Source organism: Halichondria panicea, chromosome 5 (assembly GCF_963675165.1).
Source record: "Halichondria panicea chromosome 5, odHalPani1.1, whole genome shotgun sequence".
NCBI classification, from domain to species: Eukaryota; Metazoa; Porifera; class Demospongiae; order Suberitida; family Halichondriidae; genus Halichondria; species Halichondria panicea.
The window spans coordinates 2988804-3013999 of record NC_087381.1 but is presented as its reverse complement, the minus strand read 5'-3'; the positions used below and the strand labels follow the sequence as shown (position 1 = coordinate 3013999).

The 25196-nt window shown below is 39.9% G+C and overlaps 4 protein-coding genes across 4 annotated transcripts; 2 read left to right on the top strand and 2 right to left on the bottom strand.

Moving 5' to 3' along the window:
• Nucleotides 1–2348: 2348 nt before the first annotated feature.
• Nucleotides 2349–3983, top strand: LOC135335797 (uncharacterized). Its single transcript, XM_064531368.1, has 2 exons — nt 2349–2406; nt 2925–3983. Exon 2 carries the CDS (start codon nt 2938–2940, stop codon nt 3937–3939), a length of 1002 nt encoding a protein of 333 aa, XP_064387438.1. The 5' UTR covers nt 2349–2406; nt 2925–2937; the 3' UTR covers nt 3940–3983.
• Nucleotides 3984–9968: 5985 nt separating this feature from the next.
• On the bottom strand, nt 9969–12664 carry LOC135335782 (serine/threonine-protein kinase 3/4-like). The gene has a single exon (XM_064531350.1). It carries the CDS (start codon nt 12365–12367, stop codon nt 10121–10123), a length of 2247 nt encoding a protein of 748 aa, XP_064387420.1. The 5' UTR covers nt 12368–12664; the 3' UTR covers nt 9969–10120.
• Nucleotides 12665–13297: 633 nt separating this feature from the next.
• LOC135335783 (probable serine/threonine-protein kinase kinX) lies at nt 13298–15865 on the bottom strand. Its single transcript, XM_064531351.1, has one exon. The coding sequence runs from the start codon at nt 15814–15816 to the stop codon at nt 13576–13578; it is 2241 nt and encodes a 746-aa protein (XP_064387421.1). The 5' UTR covers nt 15817–15865; the 3' UTR covers nt 13298–13575.
• Nucleotides 15866–18991: 3126 nt separating this feature from the next.
• Nucleotides 18992–24011, top strand: LOC135336318 (uncharacterized). The gene is made up of 11 exons (XM_064532080.1): nt 18992–19147; nt 19329–19661; nt 19792–20019; nt 20249–20598; nt 20709–20772; nt 21256–21968; nt 22097–22124; nt 22266–22459; nt 22520–23149; nt 23247–23348; nt 23901–24011. Exons 2-11 carry the CDS (start codon nt 19337–19339, stop codon nt 24009–24011), a joined length of 2745 nt encoding a protein of 914 aa, XP_064388150.1. The 5' UTR covers nt 18992–19147; nt 19329–19336.
• Nucleotides 24012–25196: the final 1185 nt, after the last annotated feature.

Genomic DNA, 25196 nt, shown 5'->3' with positions numbered 1-25196 from the left:
AGGCCTTGGCGGATTTTGCATGCTCATGCAATTGGTTACCTATACATTTGTATTTCTTCTTTTTCATTAACCTGTTTTTCTCATTGATAATTTACACTACATCGTCAATATCTATTAGCTACATAACATTAAAAGTTGTCTTCTATAAAACGAAACTGCTGACAGATTTATTCTATGGTATTCTATGGTAGAATGGCATACGATGTGTCATGCAAATGCGTTACTATGTGGAAGATGTCATACAAGCAACGTATCTTGTGTAAACATTCCACACATCATTTTACAGCGTATAGGAACACCTTGGAGAAATATATAATATATTATACGGTATAGCTAATTAGTTGCTTTAATTTGTTAGTGAAACATTCATAAGGGTTAGTACCATCCATTTGTCATTCTCCTGAGTAAGTGTTAAAACTTGAAATGCAAGTGACAGCAATAGATATAGTCATGCATGACCAACTCAATGTGCATGAATGCTAAACACACATAACAGACTAAACTCGAGGTTTTGTCATGCATTCAGCACATGTCAGCACATAATGCACCTAAAATGCCCAATTGCAAAGAGCATTCACCCCGTGCGTTGAGCTTCATTGCACAGCGGCAAAACAGAACTAGATACAGTATAGAACCTCAATTATCCGGACACCTTAGTTCCAGAGGCAGGCCAGAAAACTGAATACCGTATATTCGACTCCGGAGCCCTCAGCAGAAATATTCGTGGGTTCTAATATTGGCGTTTCAATACCAGGAAACCACACCCACCAATAGCTTTGCATGTCAAATACCGGTACGTGGGAGTTCATTCCAGTTTTAATTTTCATTAATTAACTGCTCTGCCCTCAAAAAACGCGAAATTTTGTACCCCACAAAAATTTTCCGCTATACGATATGCCAGACAACTGAATAGATAAACCACGCCTTGATCCACCCACTTAATTCATAAACAGCAGTGTCACATGGTTATCTACGCATGCGCATGCGCAGAAGATAAGCAGGCCTGTCTCCATAGTAACAGCTACATGCGTGCGAATTTAAAGAACATGCCCATTTTCTGAAAGAAAATTGTCAAGCCGAGGATCTGGATAATGGATGGCCGGATAATCGAGGTTCTACTGTACAATAACTTTTTACCGTAATGACATTATGGGAATCGGGATTGGTTAAAGCAACGATTGGAAAATAGTGTTTTTGTCGCCTTCAAAGATCGCCTAAACGTTTCAACTATTACTAGCCTAAAAGTATACTGTCTCGTTAACAGTTAAAGCAGTCAATGAAAAAACGTCTAGTTTGCTCAAACAGCTTATTTTTGTGTCCACACACATACACATTCACACACACACCAACACTCTACCTGCACGCACGAGGTAAATACACATAGTATTTTTAGTCATGGTAAATGGTTCATGGATGGTAAATGTCCTTGCTAATGACAATGTGAAGCAAGCAACTTCAATAGAATAAAATGCAGTGAAATAGGGATTGGTGCCACATGCGGAAGGTTGAGCAACAATATAGTTGGGCCGGAGTCGTCCAACCAACGCAAAAGCTAACCTAATTGTTCTGTATGGACTATTCTATGTAGAGGAGAACTATATATGCGTGATTTGACGCAAATGCGTGACTATTGTGGTGAATGTCACGCAAACAACTGATATTTGCCACAATAGTCAACGCATTTTGCGTGGCAATTCCACACATCTTTTTTACAAGCACTTTTGTTCGAGTGGAACATTCTTAAGGGTTAGTACCATCCGATTCCCTTTGACATTCTACCCTTAGACCGCCAAAATAAATGGGCGTGGTTTTCAGACTGTTTCATAATGTCTGTCGGAGGGCCCACACCCTCACTCTATAAAAGCATGCTCTTTTGGAATTTTCCTCTATTCGAAGAGATTTCAAGACATCTTCAACAACGAAAGCCAACAGAACAAAATGAAGTTGCTGCTGCTTGTGGTTTGTATGATTTCCACATCACTGGCTGGTCTGATTGACAAAGAGGCTAAATTGGAAACAGTGCTCAAGTGAGTTATGCCTTGAGATTATACCTTTTCATGCAATTTTATGTTTCCTATCAGCAGTTTTACCCATAATTATGCATGAATGTCTCTTTGCTTTCATTAGTGAAATTGATAAGGTATTGCGAGACCTGAAAGCTGATGATGATAAGCCTCAGCCTGGACCACCCGGAGACATTCAAAAACTTGATTCGATGCTCAATGATCGGTATAATAAATTATGGTTACCAACATGATGCATCTTATAACACCATGCAATGCTAAATTTATATTGTATAGTGAACATGAACTGTTATTTGTATAGTGAACTTTCAACAGTTTTGAATGGAGCAGTGATCGAGGGAGATATTTCACCAAAGCCATCCGACAGACAAGACTCACAAGGGTAAATTGTTGCCATATTTCAAAATTCATCGTCAACTTGTATAATGAAAGCACCGCGGGTGGGTGCTGATGCCTCGGTAGATATGTCAAAGCTACACATGCCAAAAGTAAAGCTAAAATGAATGGCTTCATCAGTAGCCTCCCTCGCAGCTTTCTTCTCATGCAGCTATCAATAGCTATATAGCGTTCTATATAGTGCATAGCTAACTAATTACTAAATATATAGAGTATCCAACACGTATTCTATGGACAATAATGCTATATGCACTCTTCTGAAAAGGCTGCAATAACATTCCAAGTAAGCAAAACTAGGCATAAGTCGAGAACGATTTGCAAATCAAATCCATGACTAGGAACCTTGTGCACTTCAATGATCTATACACCTACACACACACAAACCCACGGACGCATGGACACACAGATACACAGACACACACAAAGACACACCGTATACCTCACTTGCGCATGCACATCGGGGTATAAAAATAATTATTACTCCATGTTATCTGCTCTATACAGGAGTCCTGCTGCCATGGAGGAGATGTTGCTTCACACTGAGAACATTGACGAGGCAACTGCTGAAGTGGAAGCTGCTGGCGGCCACATTCTACTCCAACTTGGTCACAACCTCTTGGTTGCAAAAGTCCCCTCTTATGTAGCCAAGCAGAATAGCTTCAGTCAAGCTTCAGCCCATATTCCGAGCTCAGCATCAGTGCAAAGCTTGAGTCATGCTAATGCCTACTGGATGGCACGAGAAGATGAGCTGAAACCACAACCAACGGTTCAGAAGTGGACAGAAAGAACGGCTCCAATGGCCTTTAAACGAGAAGATTCAGACAAACGTTTTCAGGGAGAGTCACCCTACAGCCCAACCATGACTGGGAAGATTGCGTTTGCTATTCTTGCTGCTTCCGGTCCTGGTAGCTTAGCAATAAGCGATAGTGAGCTTCAGAAGATTGAAAGTGAATGCATAACAGGGCTTAAATTCTGGGTAAACCAAGCTCAGAAAAACGTGGTTAGTTTGTCCTTTTATGTGTATTATGGGAAGGCAACGATCAGTGCTTCCAACCCAACCTCTTGCTCTAGCTATGCAGCTTGCCACAACGTGTTTGCTAATCCTACACTCCAAGCTTTTGGGTTCTCAACTGATCAAACTGGAAGGGACCAAGTAGCACAACATATCAAAGACCGTGCTGGTGCTGATGGTGCTTTCTTTGGTTTCTTCTCTAAGTACAGGCAAAGACATTTTGCGTATGCTTACTTTGGTGGCGGACCTTTGTACATGCAGTACAGCAATGACGGTTGGGGTTCCGATCAGATTGACAGGGTTTTCGCTCATGAAGTTGGACATGTTTTTAACGCTCCTGACGAATACACAAATTGTAAGTGCTCCACAAGTTATGGCAAGGGAAGCTGCACTGCTAGAAACTCCAACTGCAAGACCTGCACTTCTTCTCAAGGTGGCTGCATTATGGACAAGAATGATCTGGGAAATCTTTGCCAGAGCAGCAAGAAGCATATCGGTTGGTGCTAAGAAGACTTGGAAGACTTGGAATACTTTTGGACTGCTTAACGGACTTGACCTATAATAATTATGCTGTGTATTGTTTAGCTATAATTATAATAAAATAATAATTTGCAGCTATGATCATAGACTGTTGTACAGAGTACAAGGGGGTACTATATAAGATACGTTTCTGACCCCCCAGTCTTGCAGTAATCTTGAGGGAGCTAAATAACCTATTCACTAACTACTATGGTCAATAGGCTTTGCATGTAGGCAAAAAAATTTAGTGACAGTGCTTTATTTGCAGCTATATAATGCTAGCATTTAGTGTTCAAAGTGGTTCGGGTATTATGAGATGGGGGGGGATATTACGTGACACCATTGCAATTTAAACTTTCTGATATTGCGATTATTCTGCCTATAAAAAACAGCTACTCCTGTTTTAACAGGTACAGCAGTTTTAAGCACCTTTGCAACACATGAACACAAGCATAAAACCACAATGTACTATTGTAGTAAATTGTGGTTACTCAAATGGGAGACCATCTGCAGTACTGTCCAGTGGTGTACTAAAAGAGGAACTAGGCCCCTAACACTGCATGCTTGCTTTTTACCCAAGCTCAATTTAATCAAAGAGTCAAGCTTTTAATTGTACCAAATACACTAATCAATACCAGAGCATGCAAAATTAATATATATTTTAGGGGACTACCCTAAGACCCCCTTGCAGGCGCACTTTAATATGTGTGCACATGCGTATCAGCTCCCCTTCTAAACTTTTTCCATGCTCTCTAAGTGATAACTCTCTTCCTACGCCACTGTTGTCACTATGCTGTCAATAATTATGTTCACATTTCAAATTTCTGTGTGTTCAAATGGTATATACCATCAGTGTGACGATAGTGTGACGATAATGTGACGATAGTGTGACAATAGTGTGACGGCGGTGTGACGTTTGTGTACAGTAGTGTGATGGTAGTGTGGAAACACACCATTTGAAAGGTATTTTTCTAAGCTTTCAGAAAATCATAGACATTGGATCAACTTTACTGAAGTTATGGCAGTTAAAAGACACCCCCCCCCCCCCCCCATCCGTTTATAATCTGATTTTGGGAATCTTTCAGCTGCCATAACTTGAATTCTGTGGATCGAAAATCTAATATTTTATGTTTTTCTGAAAGCTTAGAAAGAGACCTTTCAAATGGTATATACCATCAGTGTGACGATAGTGTGACGATAATGTGACGATAGTGTGACAATAGTGTGACGGCGGTGTGACGTTTGTGTACAGTAGTGTGATGGTAGTGTGGAAACACACCATTTGAAAGGTATTTTTTCTAAGCTTTCAGAAAATCATAGACATTGGATCAATGTTATGGCAGTTAAAAGACACCCCCCCCCCCATCCGTTTAATCTGATTTTGGGAATCTTTCAGCTGCCATAACTTGAATTCTGTGGATCGAAAATCTAATATTTTATGTTTTTCTGAAAGCTTAGAAAGAGACCTTTCAAATGGTATATACCATCAGTGTAAGGATAGTGTGACGATAGTGTGACGATAGTGCGACGATAGTGTGACAGTGGTGTGACGTTTGTGTACAGTAGTGTGATGGTAGTGTGGAAACACACCATTTGAAAGGTATTTTTCTAAGCTTTCAAAGAGACCTTTCAAATGGTATATACCATCAGTGTAAGGATAGTGTGACGATAGTGTGACGATAGTGTGACGATAGTGCGACGATAGTGCGACGATAGTGTGACAGCGGTGTGACGTTTGTGTACAGTAGTGTGATGGTAGTGTGGAAACACACCATTTGAAAGGTATTTTTCTAAGCTTTCAGAAAATCATAAAATATTTGACATTGGATCAACTTTACTGAAGCTATGGCAGTTAAAAGACACCCCCCCCCCCCAATCCGTTTAATCTGATTTTGGGAATCTTTCAGCTGCCATAACTTGAATTCTGTGGATCGAAAATCTAATATTATTTATGAAAGCTTAGAAAGAGACCTTTCAAATGGTTTATATACCATCAGTGTGACGATAGTGTGACGATAGTGTGACGCATTTGAAAGGTATTTTTCTAAGCTTTCATTCGTTTAATCTGATTTTGGGAATCTTTCAGCTGCCATAACTTGAATTCTGTGGATCGAAAATCAAATATTTTATGTTTTTCTGAAAGCTTAGAAAGAGACCTTTCAAATGGTACCATCAGTGTGACGATAGTGTGACGGTCGTGTGACGGCGGTGTGACGTTTGTGTACAGTAGTGTGATGGTAGTGTGGAAACACACCATTTGAAAGGTATTTTTCTAAGCTTTCAGAAAATCATAATATATTTGACATTGGATCAACTTTGCTGAAGTTATGGCAGTTAAAAGAAACCCCCCCCCCCCCCCATCCGTTTAATCTGATTTTGGGAATCTTTCAGCTGCCATAACTTGAATTGACCAAGTACATACTGGTACACCATTCTCCATCTCACATCTGTGGAGTAGGCCTTATTACTGCAACCCTGTATAGCTATAGTTGCTGTGTTAGTACATTGACCAATTTTGATTTGATACTGCAAATTAGTAAAGAAACCACTCAAGTATAGTCCCATGTTTACATTGTGGGTTTACATTGTGGTTTACCCATTTGTGTGCGTGTTGCAAAGGTGCTTAAAACTGCTGTACCTAGTGAATGTTACTACAAACATTTGCCCTATTAAAAATGTTTTTTCCAATTAAATTCTGCACTTAAACAAACTATTGTGGTATCTCTGTCAACACAAGCATACAACACTCCACATTTTTTTAGGGAAAAAATACTAGAGTATAGTAGTGCTATTAACTGCAGACAGAATAGCTGAAGCACTCCTGTTTTAAACAGCTGTCTCATAATTGGTTCCGTCTCATAATGCAGATCACAGTCCTGATATTATATTTAGTGCCTTTTAATCTAACCACATTGGTTAAATGCATGAGGTTTGTTGCAACAACACTGTACAGTAACTAAAGTAAGTTGATCCACATGCAGCTGAAATTTATATGCTAGAGCTCACTATGGCACAATATTCATTCCCCGGGTAGCTGCATTATGAGCAAGAGAACACCAAGAACTAAGCACGTGGGCTGGTGCTAAAAGAGACTATATTATAGTGTGCTGTGTATATATAGTTAACTAAAACAGTTGAGTGTGTATAATTATTTGCAGATAATTTATAGATCTAATTTATAGATCTAATTGATTGACATCACACCTTAATTAAATGTTTAGGGGGAAATACCTTTCATTAATAATATTGATAATTATATACATGTACATGTTACGCAATGAAAGTATCAATAGATAAATAAATGTACCTATATAGGACTCGTGTGCTTAAAACATACAAAACCCATTAATCACAAAATGGTTTTGCAATGTATGTTCAAGACATGGCAAGGTATAATATATCTACCTTTAAAAGTAGCCTCGTTCCCAGGCCAATCCGTCTTCAATTGAACACTAAGTCGACTCCTAGCTTTAGAAGTTGCTGATCTATTGTTCCTTATCCCTTTCACTTGTATAATTGTTTTTATCGCATTAATCGTTTCTTGTTGGTAGTGTCCTAGTTCAACACTTACAGTAGCCGGTTAGTGTGTCAAATTGTTCCCTGCTTATACGAAGCACAAAGTGCTCAGAATGTGTTGCATACAGAGATACTTTACGGACAATGAACCATAGGTGGCTAAAACAACAGAACAAGTCGCCTTCAAGTGCCAACAAAACTCACAGCTATTGTAACGACAAGTGACTAAACACACCACAAAAAAAATTGTCTGTAGGCTTGAGAAAACATTTAAATTGTAAGAGAGAAAAGTACAACAATTGAAAAGAGAAGATCAAAGCAAGCCTCAACTATATAAAACAAGGGGCGTTAGCATAAATGATTCCTTACATGATGACCTATAAGGCAAATTATGAATGAAAAGAGGGACCAGAATCAGAAAGATTACAAAGAAGGATCATTTCATCGTCTTTTTGGGACCAACAGATCGCTGCTCTAAGTGCACAACCAACTCAACGGCGTTGGCACCCGATGTTGATACGCTGGTGTTTTCATTTGAAAATGATTTCAAGTTCAGTTTATGATGCCTTGAAAGGTGTACTTACGTTACCCAGGGGACGAACCCTCCAGGACTATTAGTCATTACATGGAATAAGAGTTCAACCAGAAGTAACCAAACAACTAATGAAGGAAGCAAAAATTGAAACATTGAAAGAATGGCAAAAGCAAGTGGCTGTAGTGTTTGATGAAATGAAAGTGAAGGAGGGGATAGTGTATGACAAACACGAGTGTATGGTAATCAGTTGTTGACTTTGGTTCAGCAATGTTGTCCTTCGAGAATTTAATTAGTGATGATCAGCCCCCCGTATAGCGGCGGAAATGCTTGTTTTCATGGTGCGGGGTATTTTTATCCCCATAAATTTTGCATATGCACAATATGCTACCCGAGGAATAACATTGGATAAGCTGTTTGCAATTGTTTGGGAAGTTGTGGAGTGTGCCGGATTCAAAGTATTATCCTTGACTGCTGACAAATAGTTCAAAATGAATTCAGCACCTGGTGTGTTACACAAAGTACGTAACCCCCTTACTGTGAAAACCGTTATGTGTACTTCTTTTCTGATGTACCACAATAATGAAAACTGTCCGTAACTGTTGGTCGAATTCCTTTGGACACAGTAACAAAAGAGCACTATGGGTTAGTCATAATAATCGATTTAAGCCATTATTTGTTCTATAATTAATTTATAGATAAATGGTCAACATATTAGCTGGGAGTATGTACAGATACTGTACAACAAATGCTCTGGTTCTGTTGATCCTTTTACCAAAACTATACATTTGAGCACATCATCATTACGTCATGTGGAAGAATAAGAGTACAGATGAGTCACCATGATAGTACGTACATGTATATTAAAGACGAACTACTGATAATTGCTACGTACATGTACTAGCCTCGATCCCAGGCCGAGTTTTCGCTTTTATAACGGTTAGGCAAACAACTGGTTCGCCTAACCGTTATAAAAGAGAAAACTCGGCCTGGGATCGAGGCTAGTACATGTACATGCATATCCTGCTGACTCATCAATAATATGACACATACACCAGTATATACATCGTGAGTTGCATGCCCTCTCCTCTTTATACGTCCTTTTTTATATCATTATACTTTGGCTCAATTCAATTATAAATGCAGCCTGCCCTAAATGTTACGTTGATTAAGCATTATACGATGCAGGTGTTAGGAAAATCTGTTGCTGATGCTCTGAGTTACTACAATGAAGCAGACACAGTAGAGACAAGAAGATATGTCTTGTACTTCGATCGATTTTTTGATATGCTCAACACTCGTCACCTAAAAGAAGGCTACCAGAAAAAGAAACCATATACTTAGATTCTTACACATCTGCAGAGGATCCCAGATTCGAGGTATCTTATTGCAGTACTGATGCATGAGCTATTAATACATAATACATGCAGTGGCTTGAAAATGATTTTCTGGCCTACTTAGATGAATGGGATCGTATAGTGTTGAACAACGTTGGATTTCACACGTATTCAGAAGAAGCTAGAAGATGAAGTTAAGTGATGAAACCTTAGAGGGTTTGCGGATGACAGGTATATATATACATCATTATAATGTACATGCATGTATACATGATAATTATATCGGTATGAATAATTGATAATCATGTTCTATATATTATAGCTATATATAATTAAGCACAAACAACTTAAATTGCTTGAAACAGTACATGTGAATGACGTTGTAACGGATTAGAGTTATGCACTCGCTGAATTTCTTGTTTCTACGCTTTTTCGTGCTTTTCCTGGAAATCCTAGCAACGTGCATTAATGTTTTTTTAGTTCGATTCCCTTTTTTTTTTCACTTTTGAGCAAAAATACTTGCAAATGAGTTGGAATCGTCCTAATACAAAGCCCACACACTTATTTTATGCTCATGTATGCACCTCCACAATAGCCACTATATTAAAGAACTGAAGTGCTAGTAAAAATCCTTGGCTGACATGAGTAATTATATAATTATAGAGGAGTTTTATAAATACAGTAGACTAAGTATAATATTTTGGCTATATAGCAGCAACTTACAGGAACAATAAAAAGAAGACAAACAAAAAACAAGCCTAAAATCAATTCTGCAGGGGAGAGATTATACAAAACTAGCTAATTCACATTTTTTGGGTGTATCAAACCCTCCCACCACCATCAGTTTGTTCCCAGGGAGGGCAGCGACAAGGCATACTGATCGTGGTGTTGACATTTGACTAACGACAGCCCATGATGTCATGCTAGCGCTGTACTGATATATTTCCTTAGTCAGTTTTCTCTCTTTAGAGTCCCTCCCACCTACTGCCAGCAGGTGGCCATTAGCAGTTACAAGAGAGGAAGCATTAACTGGCAAAGCAGCAATCTTCTCCCATATACTTGAACTTCGATGGGACTGAGATAGTTGTGTTAATGAGCATTTGTACATCTCATTTTCTCGTGGATGTATGTAAACGTAGTCTCCACAGATTACTGTTGATGGGCGAGTGGTTGGCGCAGGTAATGAGCTAACCATAGACCATTGCATGTTAGCAGTGTTGAATATTTCTACAGTAGTTAGTTTTTTTGAATCAAAATATCCCCCAGCCACTAAAAGTGTGTTGTTAGCGTACACAGCTCCAGGTCTCCACCGTCTGGTTGGCATGGGAGGGAAGTGTTCTACCCATTTGTTGCTAATGTAGCTGTAGACTTTATTACTAAAGAATTGTGTGTCTGAACGTCCTCCCACAGTTGTGAGCCTATTATTGACACTGACAATAGTGAAGTCACTGTTAGGGCAAAGTGGTAACTCTTGCCACTCATTATTGCTGAACTCGTACACATTTTTACTCTCCCCGTAATTGAAGTATGCCATGTCTCCAACCACGGCTGACGATCCGTAAATTATATCTACAGGTGCATCAGGTAGTGACTCCCACCTCATTATTATAACACGTTTTATTGATGTATCTTTAGCTTGTTGCAGTGCAACTTGGTGTATTCGAGTCGATAGATCGTTAATTTCCTCGTTCTTGCTTGCTAACGTGTGTCTCAGTTCAGTCACTTCTCTGTCTCGTTGATCCATGGTTTGTCGGAGAGAAGCAGTGTTCTCGTCACATGACTGTATCTCTTTGTTGAATCTCCTCAGGTGTTTCTCCATCGCTTTAGCCTTGTGTTTTTGAGTTTGAAATTCTTTCGTTGCTTGATCTAATTGTGTGGCAAACTGATCAATTTCAATGCACTTGATACGTGCCAGCTCGTTTTTATGTATTATCATCTCTTCACTTGCTTGTAGTTTTAAAGCAAGCTGACCAATTTCGGCGTCCTTTGTGTGTAGTTGCTGGTCTTTAGCTCTAATCTGGTCATCTTTTTCTGCCATAAGCTGTAAATTTGCTTGTAAATCTTCATTATCTCTGATTATCAGGTTCAGGTCTTGTTGGAAGCTTTCTTGGTACCTGGCTGTCATCTTGAGAGCACTCAGTGTTTGGCAAAGCTGTTGGGAAGATGGTCGTTCAACATCTTTGTCTTTGAGGCAATGATGTGCTATTTGCAGTAATAGAGGGTACTCGATCAGGCTAATGTGGGCTTGTCGTCTCTTTATCTCGGGCACAAGAACATTGGCTCGAATTGCTTGGTTCGGAAACCGTGGATCAACTAGTTCCCTTATTTCAAATCGATCTGTTGGCTTTGGAAACTGTCGAGTTGTAATCTGAACTAGAAGCACACCAAATGAGAAGTTGTCTAGTTTCTCTGTGTACACTGGTGGTTCGTTTAGTGCCTCAGGAGACATGAAGGCTGGTGTTCCCGGGCACGTGGTCATTGTGACTAGTTGAGTGACATTTATGTCCGTGAATTTGGACATTCCAAAATCAGCGACTTTGGCTCGACTTCCTGCAATAAGTAGAACATTGTTGCTGGAGAGGTCGCGATGGATTATCCCATTGGAGTGCAGAAAGGCTAATGCTTGAGCTATGTCGTAGGAGAGGTTGACTTGGATGTGGTAGGGAATGTCTCCAGGTGATGACTCCAGGAAGTGTGTCAGGCTCTCGTCCAAGAGTTCCATGAGAAGAACTGGTGCATTTGTGTCAGGATCGTAATAGGTCCCCAAGTACTGTACGATGTTGGGGTGGTTGATGCGACTCAGAAATGCACATTCTGTTTCAAATCTTCTAAACGGGTGACTATGTTCTTTGACTGGATCGGGAGCAGTCATTTGGAAGAGCACTGGATAGAGTAGCTTGGCAGCACAAATGAGCTGGTCACATTTGGCTTTACACACTGACCCATAGGAACCTATACCAAAGGTTTCGTTCTTGAGGAGTTCTACATTTCGAAAGGTGTACTCTTGTTCATGGTCTTGTGTCTTGGCCATACTAACAGCCAATGGTGTATACAGTCTAAGTAGTGTATATCTTATAGCAGAATGAGTTGATTGCTTTGATGCTTTTTGGGTGTGTCAGAGTTTTCATGGCCGATTTATTATAGTCTACATACCATGCATACTTCTACCACTTCTTAATTGTGTATTGTGTTAATTTCTGTGTTGCGATTGTAACACATCTGCAAGTGATTTTGATTTGCAAGAGGATACGTGATGGTAGACTTTTTTACCCTAATATTATAAATAATTATGTTGATCATCTCTTCTGAATATTGAGTATAATAATTATGGTTATAATTATGAATCTTCCATTTCTGGGAAGTCTATGTAATAGTTGTACCATGGATATCAAGGGTGTATTGGATTTGTACTACCGAGGGCATTTCTATGTATTCCCTGACATACAACTGCACAAGGTATAGTACAATAACAATACACACGCAGATATCCATGGTATATACAGGTACTAGGTAGCTCTTGTACTATGAACACCTATTGATTAGAAGCAATTAGAAGCTGTTATCCAACCCATTTAATTTACAACTGAGTAGTAGTAAACACTCTTTGATCCCTGCAGTGCATGCATTGTGCACATTGTGTGTGTGTGTGTGTGCATGCTTGCACTTAGCTTGACAAACCACATTTGCAACTTCAGACAACCCAGTTCCAATGTGGTCGGTATAGTTTTAGTGAATCTGATTGGATACTGAAGAATTCATCTTCACAATTATTGTGAATTACAACTAATTGTGACTTGGGTCACATTGAGCCAATGTAGATCTACCCTATAGCTAGGGTATACATGGGATTTGTACCCTGGAGTATCCTATATAGTTTCAAGAATATTCCTTAATGTCAGAGCACATCATCATGGTACAAATATATACCAGTTTCACTGCAGGATGGATTGCAACTGGCATCTCAACATAAACAGAAGGTAGCAAAACCAAAATACAAAATGAGGGAATAAAGAAAGAAATGGCTTTAAGCTGATGGCAGCAGCTATACCTGCATGCTATACAGATGATAATTGTGAGTATAAGCTATAAAAAATTATATTAGTTGTATGCATATCTAAAAAAGACATAAACACTCTAAACTAGTTGATCTGGAATCGAGGCTAGTACAGGGTATATACTATATATATATATACCAGAACACAAAAAACAAGTTAGCTGTATAAATATAATTTTAAATAACTACAAAGTATAGCTTTCACATTTTCTCGGTACATCATATCCTCCCACCACCATCAGTTTGTTCCCAGGGAGGACAGCAGTGAGGCATGCATATCGAGGTGTTGACATATGACTAAAGACAGTCCAAGATGTCATATTGTACTTATATATTTCATTAGTTTCTTTTCCATTGGAGTCCCTCCCACCCACTGCCAGCAGGTGGCCATTGATGGTAACAAGAGAGGAATGGCTAACTGGCAAAAGGTCAACCTTCTCCCATATAGCTGAATTTTGCTGGGATTGAGTTAGTTGTCTTAATGAGCATTTGTACACTGAATGCATCTTACCACTTCGTGGATGTAAGTACACATAGTCTCCACAGATGGTTGCTGATGGTTGATTGGTTACGACCGGTAGTGACTTAACCCTAGACCATTGCTTGTTCACAGTGTCCAATACCTCGACAGTCGTTAGATAATTGGATCCTCCAGCCACTACAAGTGTACTGTTAGCATATGAAGCTGCAGGTGTCCGCCGTGCAGTTGGCATGGGAGGAAAATGCTCTACCCATTTGTTTTCAATGAAATTGTGGAGTTTGTTACTAAACATTTGTGTGGCTGACCCTCCCCCGACAGTCGTGAGTATGTTGTCGACAATAACAATAGTGTACATCTTGTTTGGACAACTTGGTAACTCGTGCCATTGATTGTTGCTGAACATGTAAACAGTTTCACTTCCCTTGCACTTGAAATATGCAACTTCCCAAGATGCTGATGATCCATAGCTCATATCAACAGGTGCATCAGGTAGTGGCTCACACATCACTATTGTGCCAGGTTTCATTGGTGGAGTTTCAGCTTGTCTGTTATCTTGCAGTGCGACTTGTTGTATTCGAATCGATAGATCGTTAATTTCCTCGTTCTTGCTTGCCAACGTGTTTTTCAGTTCAGTTACTTCTCTGTCTCGTTGATTGATAGCTTGTTGGAGGGCAGAAGTGTCCTCTTCACGTGATTGCAACTCTTGTTTGAGTCTCCTCATCTGTTTCACCCTATCTTCAGCCTCGTGTTGTAGCACTTGAGTTTCTTGTTTTGTTTGGTCAAGTCGTTTAGCAAGCTGACCAATTTCCGTATCCTTTGTATGTATGTGCTCATCTGTGTGTGTTATTGTCTCTTGATTTGCTTGTAGTTGTAAAGCAAGCTGACCAATTTCGGCGTCCTTTGTGTGTAGTTGCTGGTCTTTAGCTCTAATTTGATCATCTTTTTCTGTCGTAAGTTGTAAATTTGGTTGTAATTGTTCATTCTCTCTGATTTTCAGGTTCAGGTCTTGTTGGAAGCTTTCTTGGTACCTGGCTGTCATCTTGAGAGCACTCAGTGTTTGGCAAAGCTGTTGGGAAGATGGTCGTTCAACATCTTTGTCTTTGATGCAATGACGTGCTATTTGCAGTAATAGAGGGTACTCGATCAGGCTGATGTGGGCTTGTCGTCTCTTTATCTCGGGCACAAGAACATTGGCTTGAATTTTTTGGTTCGGAAACCGTGGATCAAGTAGTTCCCTTATTTCAAACCGATTTGTTGGCTTTGGAAACTGTCGAGTTGTAATCTGAACTAGAAGCACACCAAATGAGAAGTTGTCTAGTTTCTCTGTGTACACTGGTGGTTCGTTTAGTGCCTCAGGAGACATGAAGGCTGGTGTTCCCGGGCATGTGGTCATTGTGGCTAGTCGAGTGACATTTATGTCCGTGAATTTGGACATTCCAAAATCAGCGACTTTGGCTCGACTTCCTGCAATAAGTAGGACATTGTTGCTGGAGAGGTCGCGATGGATTATCCCATTGGAGTGCAGAAAGGCTAATGCTTGAGCTATGTCATGGGAGAGGTTGACTTGGATGTGGTAGGGAATGTCTCCAGGTGATAACTCCAGGAAGTGTGTCAGGCTCTCGTCCAAGAGTTCCATGAGAAGAACTGGTGCATTTGTGTCAGGATCGTAATAGGTCCCCAAATACTGTACGATGTTGGGGTGGTTGATGCGACTCAGAAATGCGCACTCGGTTTCAAATCTTCTAAACGGCCGTCTATGTTCTTTGCCTGGATCAGGAACAGTCATTTGAAAGAGCACTGGAAAGAGTAGCTTGGCAGCACAAATGAGCTGGTCACATTTGGCTTTACACACTGACCCATAGGAGCCAGTACCAAAGGTTTTGTTTTTGAAGAGATATACATTTCGAAAGGTGTACTCTTGTTCACTGTCTTGTCTCTCAACCATGATGGAAATCCTATTATGTGTATAGTCTTAATATGCTTGTTGGATACGTTGTGTAAGATATTTGCAGAGTTGTCATAGTTGACTTATTACAAGTACATACCATGCATGCTTCCTAACCACTCCTCTGTTAGTGCATGTATTTGTTCAAGCGTGTAGATAGGTCTTTAATTGTTCTAACACGTATGGACTGCACAATGCATGTGTGCTCATGGTCATGCTATCTTCACACTTATCTTGTAATTATATCCAGACTAATTGAGAAGCTTTTCTGTACTATACAACACGTAATTTTAGTGACAACTGTTTGTATTGTGTTCGAATTGCATTCAGGGGAGTCTTGGCATCAACCTAGAACTTTAATGAATTGAATGACTTTAGAGATGTATAATTATAGGTTTCAATGATGTATATAATTATATACAAATGCCAAATGCAGTGTAATACTATAGCGCTGCATGTATACATGTTCATGACGTTGTAACGGATTGCCGCTTTCTAGTTGGACATGGCCACGACTTTCCATTAAGAAAGGAGTTCGGGTTGCAAGTAATTGGATTTGTTCTGTCGCCACTATAGTGGCGCCCTATCAGATTGCAACATTTTCACGTGGTTGGTTATACACTTCCGTTTGCATCTATAGTTGCGAAACCGCATGCAGTATCTTACTATGCTGTGGTTTAACACGTCATCAAGTTGCACAGTTAACACCCACTATGTTATTCATAGCAGTGTTACATAAGGCAGAACAAATCCACGATTGCAATCTGATCTCCTTTGAAGGTCAGCCTACACCCAACTAGGCACTTTTAATTTATTGTTTCTATATTTTTTGGTGCCTCTCCCTGCCAATCGTAGCGGTATTTCAGAATCACATTGCAAGAATTAACTCTTGTGGCAGGAGGAAGTGTAACTTACAGGCTCTGATAAATTATTACCCATTATTCTTTTTTGAAAAATGTACCTTAGCTATTATTCTCGTAAATAGTCCGATTATTCTCATCGATTATTCCAAACACAAATTTTAACAGTAGACTCTCGCTATTCCGGTTCTCCGCTGAAGTACGGCCACCTCGATATACCGTCCATTTGGTTTGGCACTGTTTGCTATAGCTACATGTTTACTGCACACAAAACTCGCCCTGAAATGCGGCCACTCGCTATTCCGTATATATTGCACTGGCCAATACCAGAGGAGGTTGGACACGATCACATATGCACCACTTTCTTGCTGAGCTGGCACAGCTTATTCACAATGTAAACTTCTAGCTGGTGTTGCACAGTCATTTATGTGTCTCTCTGGCTACTTTGAACAACCCGATCTCCTGCGATTCCCTCCATTCTGACGAGTTTATCAGTGCATACAGATCCAGTACATTGAAAGTTACATACAGCACCACTGAACTATACACTCTACCCTATAGTCTAGCTAATCAGTCCTGCATGGTCCAACCAGGCAACATATTAGTACAGCTAGTCAGGTGTTATAAGCTCAGCAAAGTAAGCAAGCGTAGCCACGACTTTCTTTACAGTTGTTCAGTATCTATGGTAACGTGAGCAGAGACATCACATGAATGATGACACGTGGCCAACCTCCTCTGGGCCAGTACCAGAGGAGGTACGACAGGTGCGGTGCATCAAGCAATTAGCCTTTGATTGAGCAATAATTATCCGCTCACACTCCGCCCACGTCGTATGTTTTTGCTCAAAGGCTAATTACTTGAGCTGCACCGCGCCTGTCTGACCTCCTCTGGGCCAGTACTGGCTGCGTTCAATTACGGCCGGATATCACGGTTTATAGGTATGGTTTGGCAGATACCGTATAGCAGGTTTTTTTCGTATGGTGGAAAATTTTGTATTGAGAGCATCATGCGAAATTATTTAGATTCAACGTTACCACTGAGCTGTACAATACAACTATCAACTATGCGGTCAAAATAATTGAATTACACTTTTATTAGAGAGCAGAATGATTCATTAGATTCAGGTAAGGTCAATTTTTAGCCATGGCTAAGCCACCTCGCTATTCCAGCCAAGCTGCACTGTCCCAAGTGTGGCCGGATTAACGAGAGTCTACACTATACATTAGTATAAATCATGTGGAATGCATTGTTATTTTCCTGTTGCACTGGAATTCTATATAATTAGTATTCACCAACTAGCTGTTGATTGTTGCAACGCACAAGGCTTCAACAATGAAACAGCTCTCCATTCAGCTGCCATTAGAGGTCAGACAGAGTGCGTCAGTCGGTTTTCTCCAGAAGAATGGAGCCAATCCCTAACTAAAAAACAAAGAATATTTGTTCAATTATTATGCACATACATTCATTGTTCGTTCATGTGGTGCAGAGTGGATGTACTGCTCTCATGGCAGCGGTTCACTTTGGTCATCCCATTATATGGTTGGTCTACTTCATGCAAAGACTCCGCTCATGCACTGAGTGGAACTACGGCTCTATATATCTAGCCTCTGATATAAAGGTCATACAGAGTGTGTCCGTGTACTCCTAAAGTATAGAGCTGATGCCAGTATTGCTGACAAGGTATCAAACATATATGTATTAGTGTAATATACAACAGGGCTTTTTCACTCAAGAGTCAAGTACAATGTGTGCTACACCAGTGAGTAACACCACGGTCGAAGCCGATGTTATTGTAGGTCGAACTGACGATAAGATATGCCTCATTGAAGCGATACTGGCATACCTCAAACATCGCAACAATGGCCCCGGCCCTTTCTTTGTCCTCCATGATGCTACTTTTTGGACACATGCATGCATGCATGTAGTATTAGCACAGGAACTGGTAGAATTTAATAATATTAAATTCTACCAGTTCCTGTGCTATAATACTAATATTATTGATTGATTGAATGTAGCATATTAATAATATGTTCCTGTGCTAATACTATTATTTATATTAATATTATTGATTGATTGAATGTAGCATAATAATTATGCTACATTCAATTAATCAAAAATATTATACTTATTTATAGTGACTCAGTTTTGTGCTAACATGTGGTGTATATAGATTATACAGGAGAGATGGAGCCCTCTATTGATAGCATCACAACGTCTCGCTGTAGTGAAACTATTCGAGTCTATGTCTGCACATTGCCTCGATTCAAGGCCGATTAGAATCGAGGCTAGTCAGCATGTCAATGCTCAGATCAGGCCTGGGAACGAGGCTATGCTCAGAATGGACCACTCACTAGCAGAAGGAGAATTAACTATCTTTACCAAACTAGAAAACTAAACTAAATGTGGAACCACCTCTGCTAGCTATATAGCTAATATCTATGGTCTATGCTATACATAAGTATATTGAATAGGTGAGAATATAATATTATAGATCTACTTTAAATTTAGATCTCTATTTATAAACTTATAGACAATTCTAATTAAACTAGACTAGATCTAGTTTAATCTTCATTGAAAAAAATTGTCTAGCCTATATGTATACGTATAATTATGTATATGTAGATCTGCTATCTATAATTTTTCTGTCAGCAGCTCTATACATGGGGATCTCTGTGGAGTTGTGGAGAGCTCGCATTGGGCTATTCAGTGGTGGGAGGGGATCACGACCACACAGTAAAGCTCCCTCGACAAAACAGCAGCCTCTACACTTCAGTGATACAGTGGGTACTACTGCGAAAGTGGTTCAAGGAGGATTGCTTTTATTGTATATTCTCACATTTCTGAGCTCTCAAGATAAAACTGAATTCCTAAAACGCACAAGAAATGTTGGTCTCCTGGTGATACTGATTGCTGTGTTGCTCCACTCTCTTGCCCACCTCTTGCTGTTAGCTGGAGACGTTGAGAGCAATCCTGGGCCTCAAATGGGTAATTATAGCTTTAATGTTGGCGCCAATTAACTACATGCATGGGGGTGCTCTTATACAGTATAGCTACATGTACCGCGGTATGTACATATAATTATAGTGCCGGCCAGTTTTTTGTATTATATATACAGATGACGCACTAACAATGGATGATTTAAACGAAGCTCACACTAAACTGTACGACTCTCGGAACAAATGGTTCGAGATTGGACAAGCTCTACATGTTGAGGATGTCATACTAGATAGCATCAGAAAGCGGTATGCTAATGATGGCAGCACCTGTCTTCGTGAAATGCTTGATCACCGTTTGAAATCAGTGCCTCCTCTAACCTGGAAGGAGTTACTTAATACTCAGTATGGTATGCAAGATACTTATTAATTTAACGTACGATTCCTTGCATTTGCGTTTGTTGTCAGTGCGTACAATTTTATGTATTGCCCTACACTCGTGCTGTTATAATTATCCAAAAACTGCTTCAATATCACACAGTTTTGGGAGAGCAATTATTAGACAGGAGGATCTCTATCGACGTTTTGTACATTATTGCATGGTGCTATTTGATATTAATTACTGTTCAATTGTTATAGCATATCTGTCATTAGGATCATCTGCTCAACCAGTGAGTACAGTTCTTCAAGTGCTATTGGACAAATATCAACTCAGTCCTTCTCAAGTCGACTGTCAAATTCAACAAACGCACATACCATATTTGGCTGCCTTTTTTGATAATGTTGGTTTCTATGTCGATGTGATGGAATTAACCCCTGGTGAACAAACCGATGTCAAAGGTGCAGAAGCTAATCAATTAGCCGTGATCAAGTGCTTGAAACTCTGGAAAGGAAAGAATCCTGCACGAGCGACATTCATGACCCTTCTGGAGATGTTGGTAAAGTTAAAGAAGGAAGAGATTGCCGATCAAATCTGTCAGTACTTAAAAGTGAGTTTGTGTGTACACTCTATAACAATAATACCAGTGCTTCAGTGATGCTTAGCCATAACTTATGGTTTACGTTGCCTAATGACACTACCACTCCTTCTTTGACACAGGAGGATATCATCACCTCACTTCCAACACAGTCTAGTATTCAAGAAGCATCTAACTCACCTGAAGGTCAGTTTAGTATTGAGATCGAGATTTTGTTTCTCACATGCCGCTGAGTTGAAGTTCTTTTTATATAGAGTTACACATTATACACTATCAATCACCGTAATTATTGTATATAGGGTATAAGAAGGTATTATAAGACGGAATCAATTGTGTTTTGTAACTACCAGTAGGTATATCTGTTAAAACAGGAGTAACAGTTTTTATATAGGCAGAATAATCACTATAATTATTTTAGTATCAGATATGTTAGAGTAGCCAATTTGCGTTAATTGCAATGGTGTCTCATAATACCCCCTGTCTCTTGAACACTAAATGCTAGCATTAGCTGCAAACAAAGCACTGTCACAACTTTTTTTTTGCTTGCATGCAAAACTTATTGACCATAGTAGTTAGTGAACAGGCTATTTACCTAGCTCCCTAAAGATTATTGCAAGACAGGCCGGGGGTCAGATGTCTCATAATACCCCCCTTGTACCCTATTCTCAGAATCCAGTGCTTCAAGACGTTATACCCAAGAAACACCCTCCTCTGCCAAGTGGGAGCTAGACTCGCTAGAAATGGATGAAGCTTTCTCAAAGTTGGTGCTCCAACTTCAGCAGTCTTTGGAAACTCGAATTGTTTTGAAGAAGTTGACGTCTTGTTTAATGGATGTGAGTTGCTACCAGAAAGTATTTAAAGGCCCTAACCAGTGTTTGTTTCGAGACAAGCGAGAAGAATTACGTGCAGCTAGCGATTTCTACGATGTATGGGATATTATCCGAGACTACGTCTCATATTTTTCGTATGGCTTGATTAAATATCTCACTGACAATCTTGGAAGCAAAGAGGACCAGGATAACTTAATAGTTTATGTGAAAGAGTTTGAAGAATATGCTAAACGAAGGATTCAGTACCCAACAAAAATTGGTTCGGGCTACAGAGACGATAGCTCTAAAATGATTGTGAAGCTCGACTCTACTTACGACAAATGTGAGCTTCTCTACTTGAAACAATTTGAAGAAAATCTAGCAAAAATACTCAAAGTCGAAGCAAATGCGTTATTACTTCGTGGAATTAATGAAGGCTGCGTTCAACTTGTGTTCGAGGTACCCTCTTTCATTCCTCCCAACATCTTCCCACTCACACTCAATCAAGAAGCAGAACTAAAGGATCTTGGGGTGATCCAATTGGACTGCGGGGACCATCATTTCCGACTACAGGTATTATAATTATAAATTTCTCTATTTTACCATTGAGATGTAAAGCTGAATATGATCAGTGCAGTAATGTTATCATTGATGCATGTGTGTGCAATCGCCGTGTACTTAGTGTCTTTCTTTTTAATTAGGATGCCACGTCTCACAGTTCAGATAGTGGTAAGTTTTACATACATTTTCTTGAAGCATGGACAGATCATTAATTTTATGCACTATATAGCTGCTTGATGGAGTATATAATACATGCTAATCTAGCACTATAATCTATAGCTGCAAGGGGTTTTTTTCTCGTACTTTCAGATGCTGACTCGGACAACGATGACAATCAAAGTGCTCAGCCATCTGTGGAACTCGACGATCAGTCAATAGCTGTGAAATCAAAGAGTTCTCATTCTGACTCTGGATATAATACTGTGTCATCAAAACGTCTACCTAGCCAAACCTCATCAACAGTACAAACCGAATTTGAAACTGACCTCGACGCAGATCCACAGGTATTTTACCCTACAGCCAGCCACCATGTTTGTCGATCATAATTATTTTTTCTCCTGCAGTTGAATGACATAGCTTTACGTGCGACAAGTTTGCTGTCAGGCATTAACTCTTTCCCAGCATACATACGCCTTCATGCCAAATGGAATGAAGTACCACCAATCAAGCTTCATTCAGCCGTATTCAATGGAGAAATAACCCAAGTTCGGTTCCTGATTGAAGTTCTATACTGGAACAATTCTGTTGAGCAAGGTCAATTTCTACTTCACATTGCAGCAGCTTATGGACATCTCAATATTGTTAGGTACTTCATTGAAGACAGGAAACTCAATGCGGCAACTGAATCCATGGACAAAGAAACACCACTTCATCTTGCCGCGCTCAATGGACATCTACATATAGTTAAGTACCTTGTCGGTACTCAGCAAGTGGATCCTACGAGTCTGGACAACAATAATTTCTCTCCACTACACAATGCCTGCAGAAGTGGGAACATTGATGTAGTAAAGTACTTAATGTCTGAGATTCAGCAACAACAACCACTCGATGTGAATGAGAAGGCCATCGATGGAATTACACCTATCCATTTTGCTGCTGCAACTGGTAGCCCGGATTTGATACGATTTCTGCTGAAAGAGCTTAAACCTTCCTTTCAAGTGATAGCTGCGTGTGACCTGCAAAGCAAAGACAAGGTTAGTCATTATTATAATACCATACTTGTATTATGTTATGTATGCATGTACAACGTCAACTTAATTTTGTTGATCGGTTTACTGCATGTCTTTGCAGAAAGGGAGGTTGCCTTTTCAGAATGCTGCAATGTATGGCCACACTGAAGCTCTAAAGCTGTTATTGAAGGAACCTGACGTACAAGTGGACTCGTTGATGAAGGTACATGTAATAGTGTCATGGATATCAAGGGTTTGTACAACTGCACAGGGTAGTACAATAACAATACACACGCAGATATCCAAGGTACAGGCAACACGTATTGCAATTAGAAGCAACCCATTTACAACTGAGTAGTAGTAAACACTCTTTGATCCCTGCCGTGCATGCACTGTGCACATTTTGTGTGGTGTGCTTGCACTTGACAAACCACATTTACAACTTCAGACACCCCCAGCTTTCCACAAATTTTGTTTCGGTAGTCTTCTTTAAAAGAGAGGGTCCTTAAAGGGTGGAGGGAAGGCTTCAGGCTGACCACAGCCAATGTACTCTAGGGTATATGAATGTACACCCTAGCAGGGTACATGCTGGAGTATCCTGAGAGTTTCAATGGATATTCCTTAGTGTCAGAGCACATCATGGTACAAGTATACATGTATATAATTATAATTATGATTGTTATGGGGTGATATTATGGGGTGATTCGTAATTCAAGGACTGTATACATGCACGTATTTACGTAACCCAAACCCATAAATCTGACTAATTATACAGGACAACCTCACAGCTCTACACTTGGCAGCCGAACAAGGACACTTAGAGTGTGTACAAATTCTTCTTCAAAAAGGGGCCAATCCAGATGTTCAAGACTTTGTGAGTATTTAAATTAATACAATTGGATCTAGTGTTTATATCAGTGTCAATTGTTCTCCGTTGTTTAGTCATTGTCATCACTTCAAAGTAGCTAGGTCAACATGTATAATTTATGTACACACTGAACACATAGGAAAAATTCACTCCTCTCTGGTTGGCTAGTAGAAACGGGGCCAAAGGCATTGTTAATCTGTTGATCTCTGCTGGAGCAAGTGTTCATCTGTCAAATACGGTGAGCTTAACAATAATTATTGCCAAGTTTTAACATGTTGTAATGGTCCAACATCAAATTATTAGGGTGCCGACTAGCCCCGTTCCTATGCCAATTTTCTTGAAGTTAAAAATACAGCCTGGTATTGTTTGTATCTGGGTGTGGTTAGGAACCGGAAACAGAAGCAGAGATTCTTCATATTTTGTTTCCTGTAGTTTTTCCCCGTCTATAAGCCCTATTTAGCTCCGTGTATTACTACGATCTATATATATATAGCCATGCACTATAGCTAGTTACTAGCTATAGCTATGGCAAGTTCAGATTAAAGTCTATACTGTATATATATATACATTGTCTTGCTAAAGCAAGAAGGCCTCGCCCAGGCTCTCCAGCAATTTCTATTTTAGCACTTCATGCACATTCATCCGCCCACGTTTGAATTCTGCTCGCTACGTGTACTAGATAGTGAGTTACATGCCCTCTCTTCTTTTATACGCTCTTGATAATAGCTTAATTGTAGTTGTGTAAACTGTTACCCGTGAATAAATGGGCTGGAGGTACAAACCACAGCACCATGCATGTATGTGAATGCTGATATCATTTTTATGCCTCAGTGCGCATGTGCAAGCGAGGTATACGGCAGTGTGTGTGTGTGTGTGTGTGTGTGTGTGTGTGTGTGTGTGTGTGTGTGTGTGTGTGTGTGTGTGTGTGTGTGTGTGTGTGTGTGTGTGTGTGTGTGTGTGTGTGTGTGTGTGTGTGTGTGTGTGTGTGTGTGTGTGTGTGTGTGTGTGTGTGTGTGTGTGTGTGTGTGTGTGTGTGTGTGTGTGTGTGTGTGTGTGTGTGTGTGTGTGTGTGTGTGTGTGTGTGTGTGTGTGTGTGTGTGTGTGCGTGCGTGCGTGCCTGTGGGGCTGTATATGTTATTCATGTATCATACACAGCTGTTGACCAATGAGATCAATTAAGGGTACAGCTATAAATAAGTTTTC

What these genes read in the sequence shown, in the direction of transcription:
- LOC135335797 (XM_064531368.1), top strand. Translation starts at nt 2,938, where the DNA reads ATGGAGGAGATGTTGCTTCACACTGAGAACATTGACGAGGCAACTGCT.
- LOC135335782 (XM_064531350.1), bottom strand. Translation starts at nt 12,367, where the DNA reads ATGGCCAAGACACAAGACCATGAACAAGAGTACACCTTTCGAAATGTA.
- LOC135335783 (XM_064531351.1), bottom strand. Translation starts at nt 15,816, where the DNA reads ATGGTTGAGAGACAAGACAGTGAACAAGAGTACACCTTTCGAAATGTA.
- LOC135336318 (XM_064532080.1), top strand. Translation starts at nt 19,337, where the DNA reads ATGGGGATCTCTGTGGAGTTGTGGAGAGCTCGCATTGGGCTATTCAGT. An exon ending in GTTACTTAATACTCAGTATG is followed by an intron (nt 20,020 to 20,248) that starts GTATGCAAGATA and finishes CAATTGTTATAG; the next exon opens with CATATCTGTCATTAGGATCA. An exon ending in ACCTGCAAAGCAAAGACAAG is followed by an intron (nt 23,150 to 23,246) that starts GTTAGTCATTAT and finishes ATGTCTTTGCAG; the next exon opens with AAAGGGAGGTTGCCTTTTCA.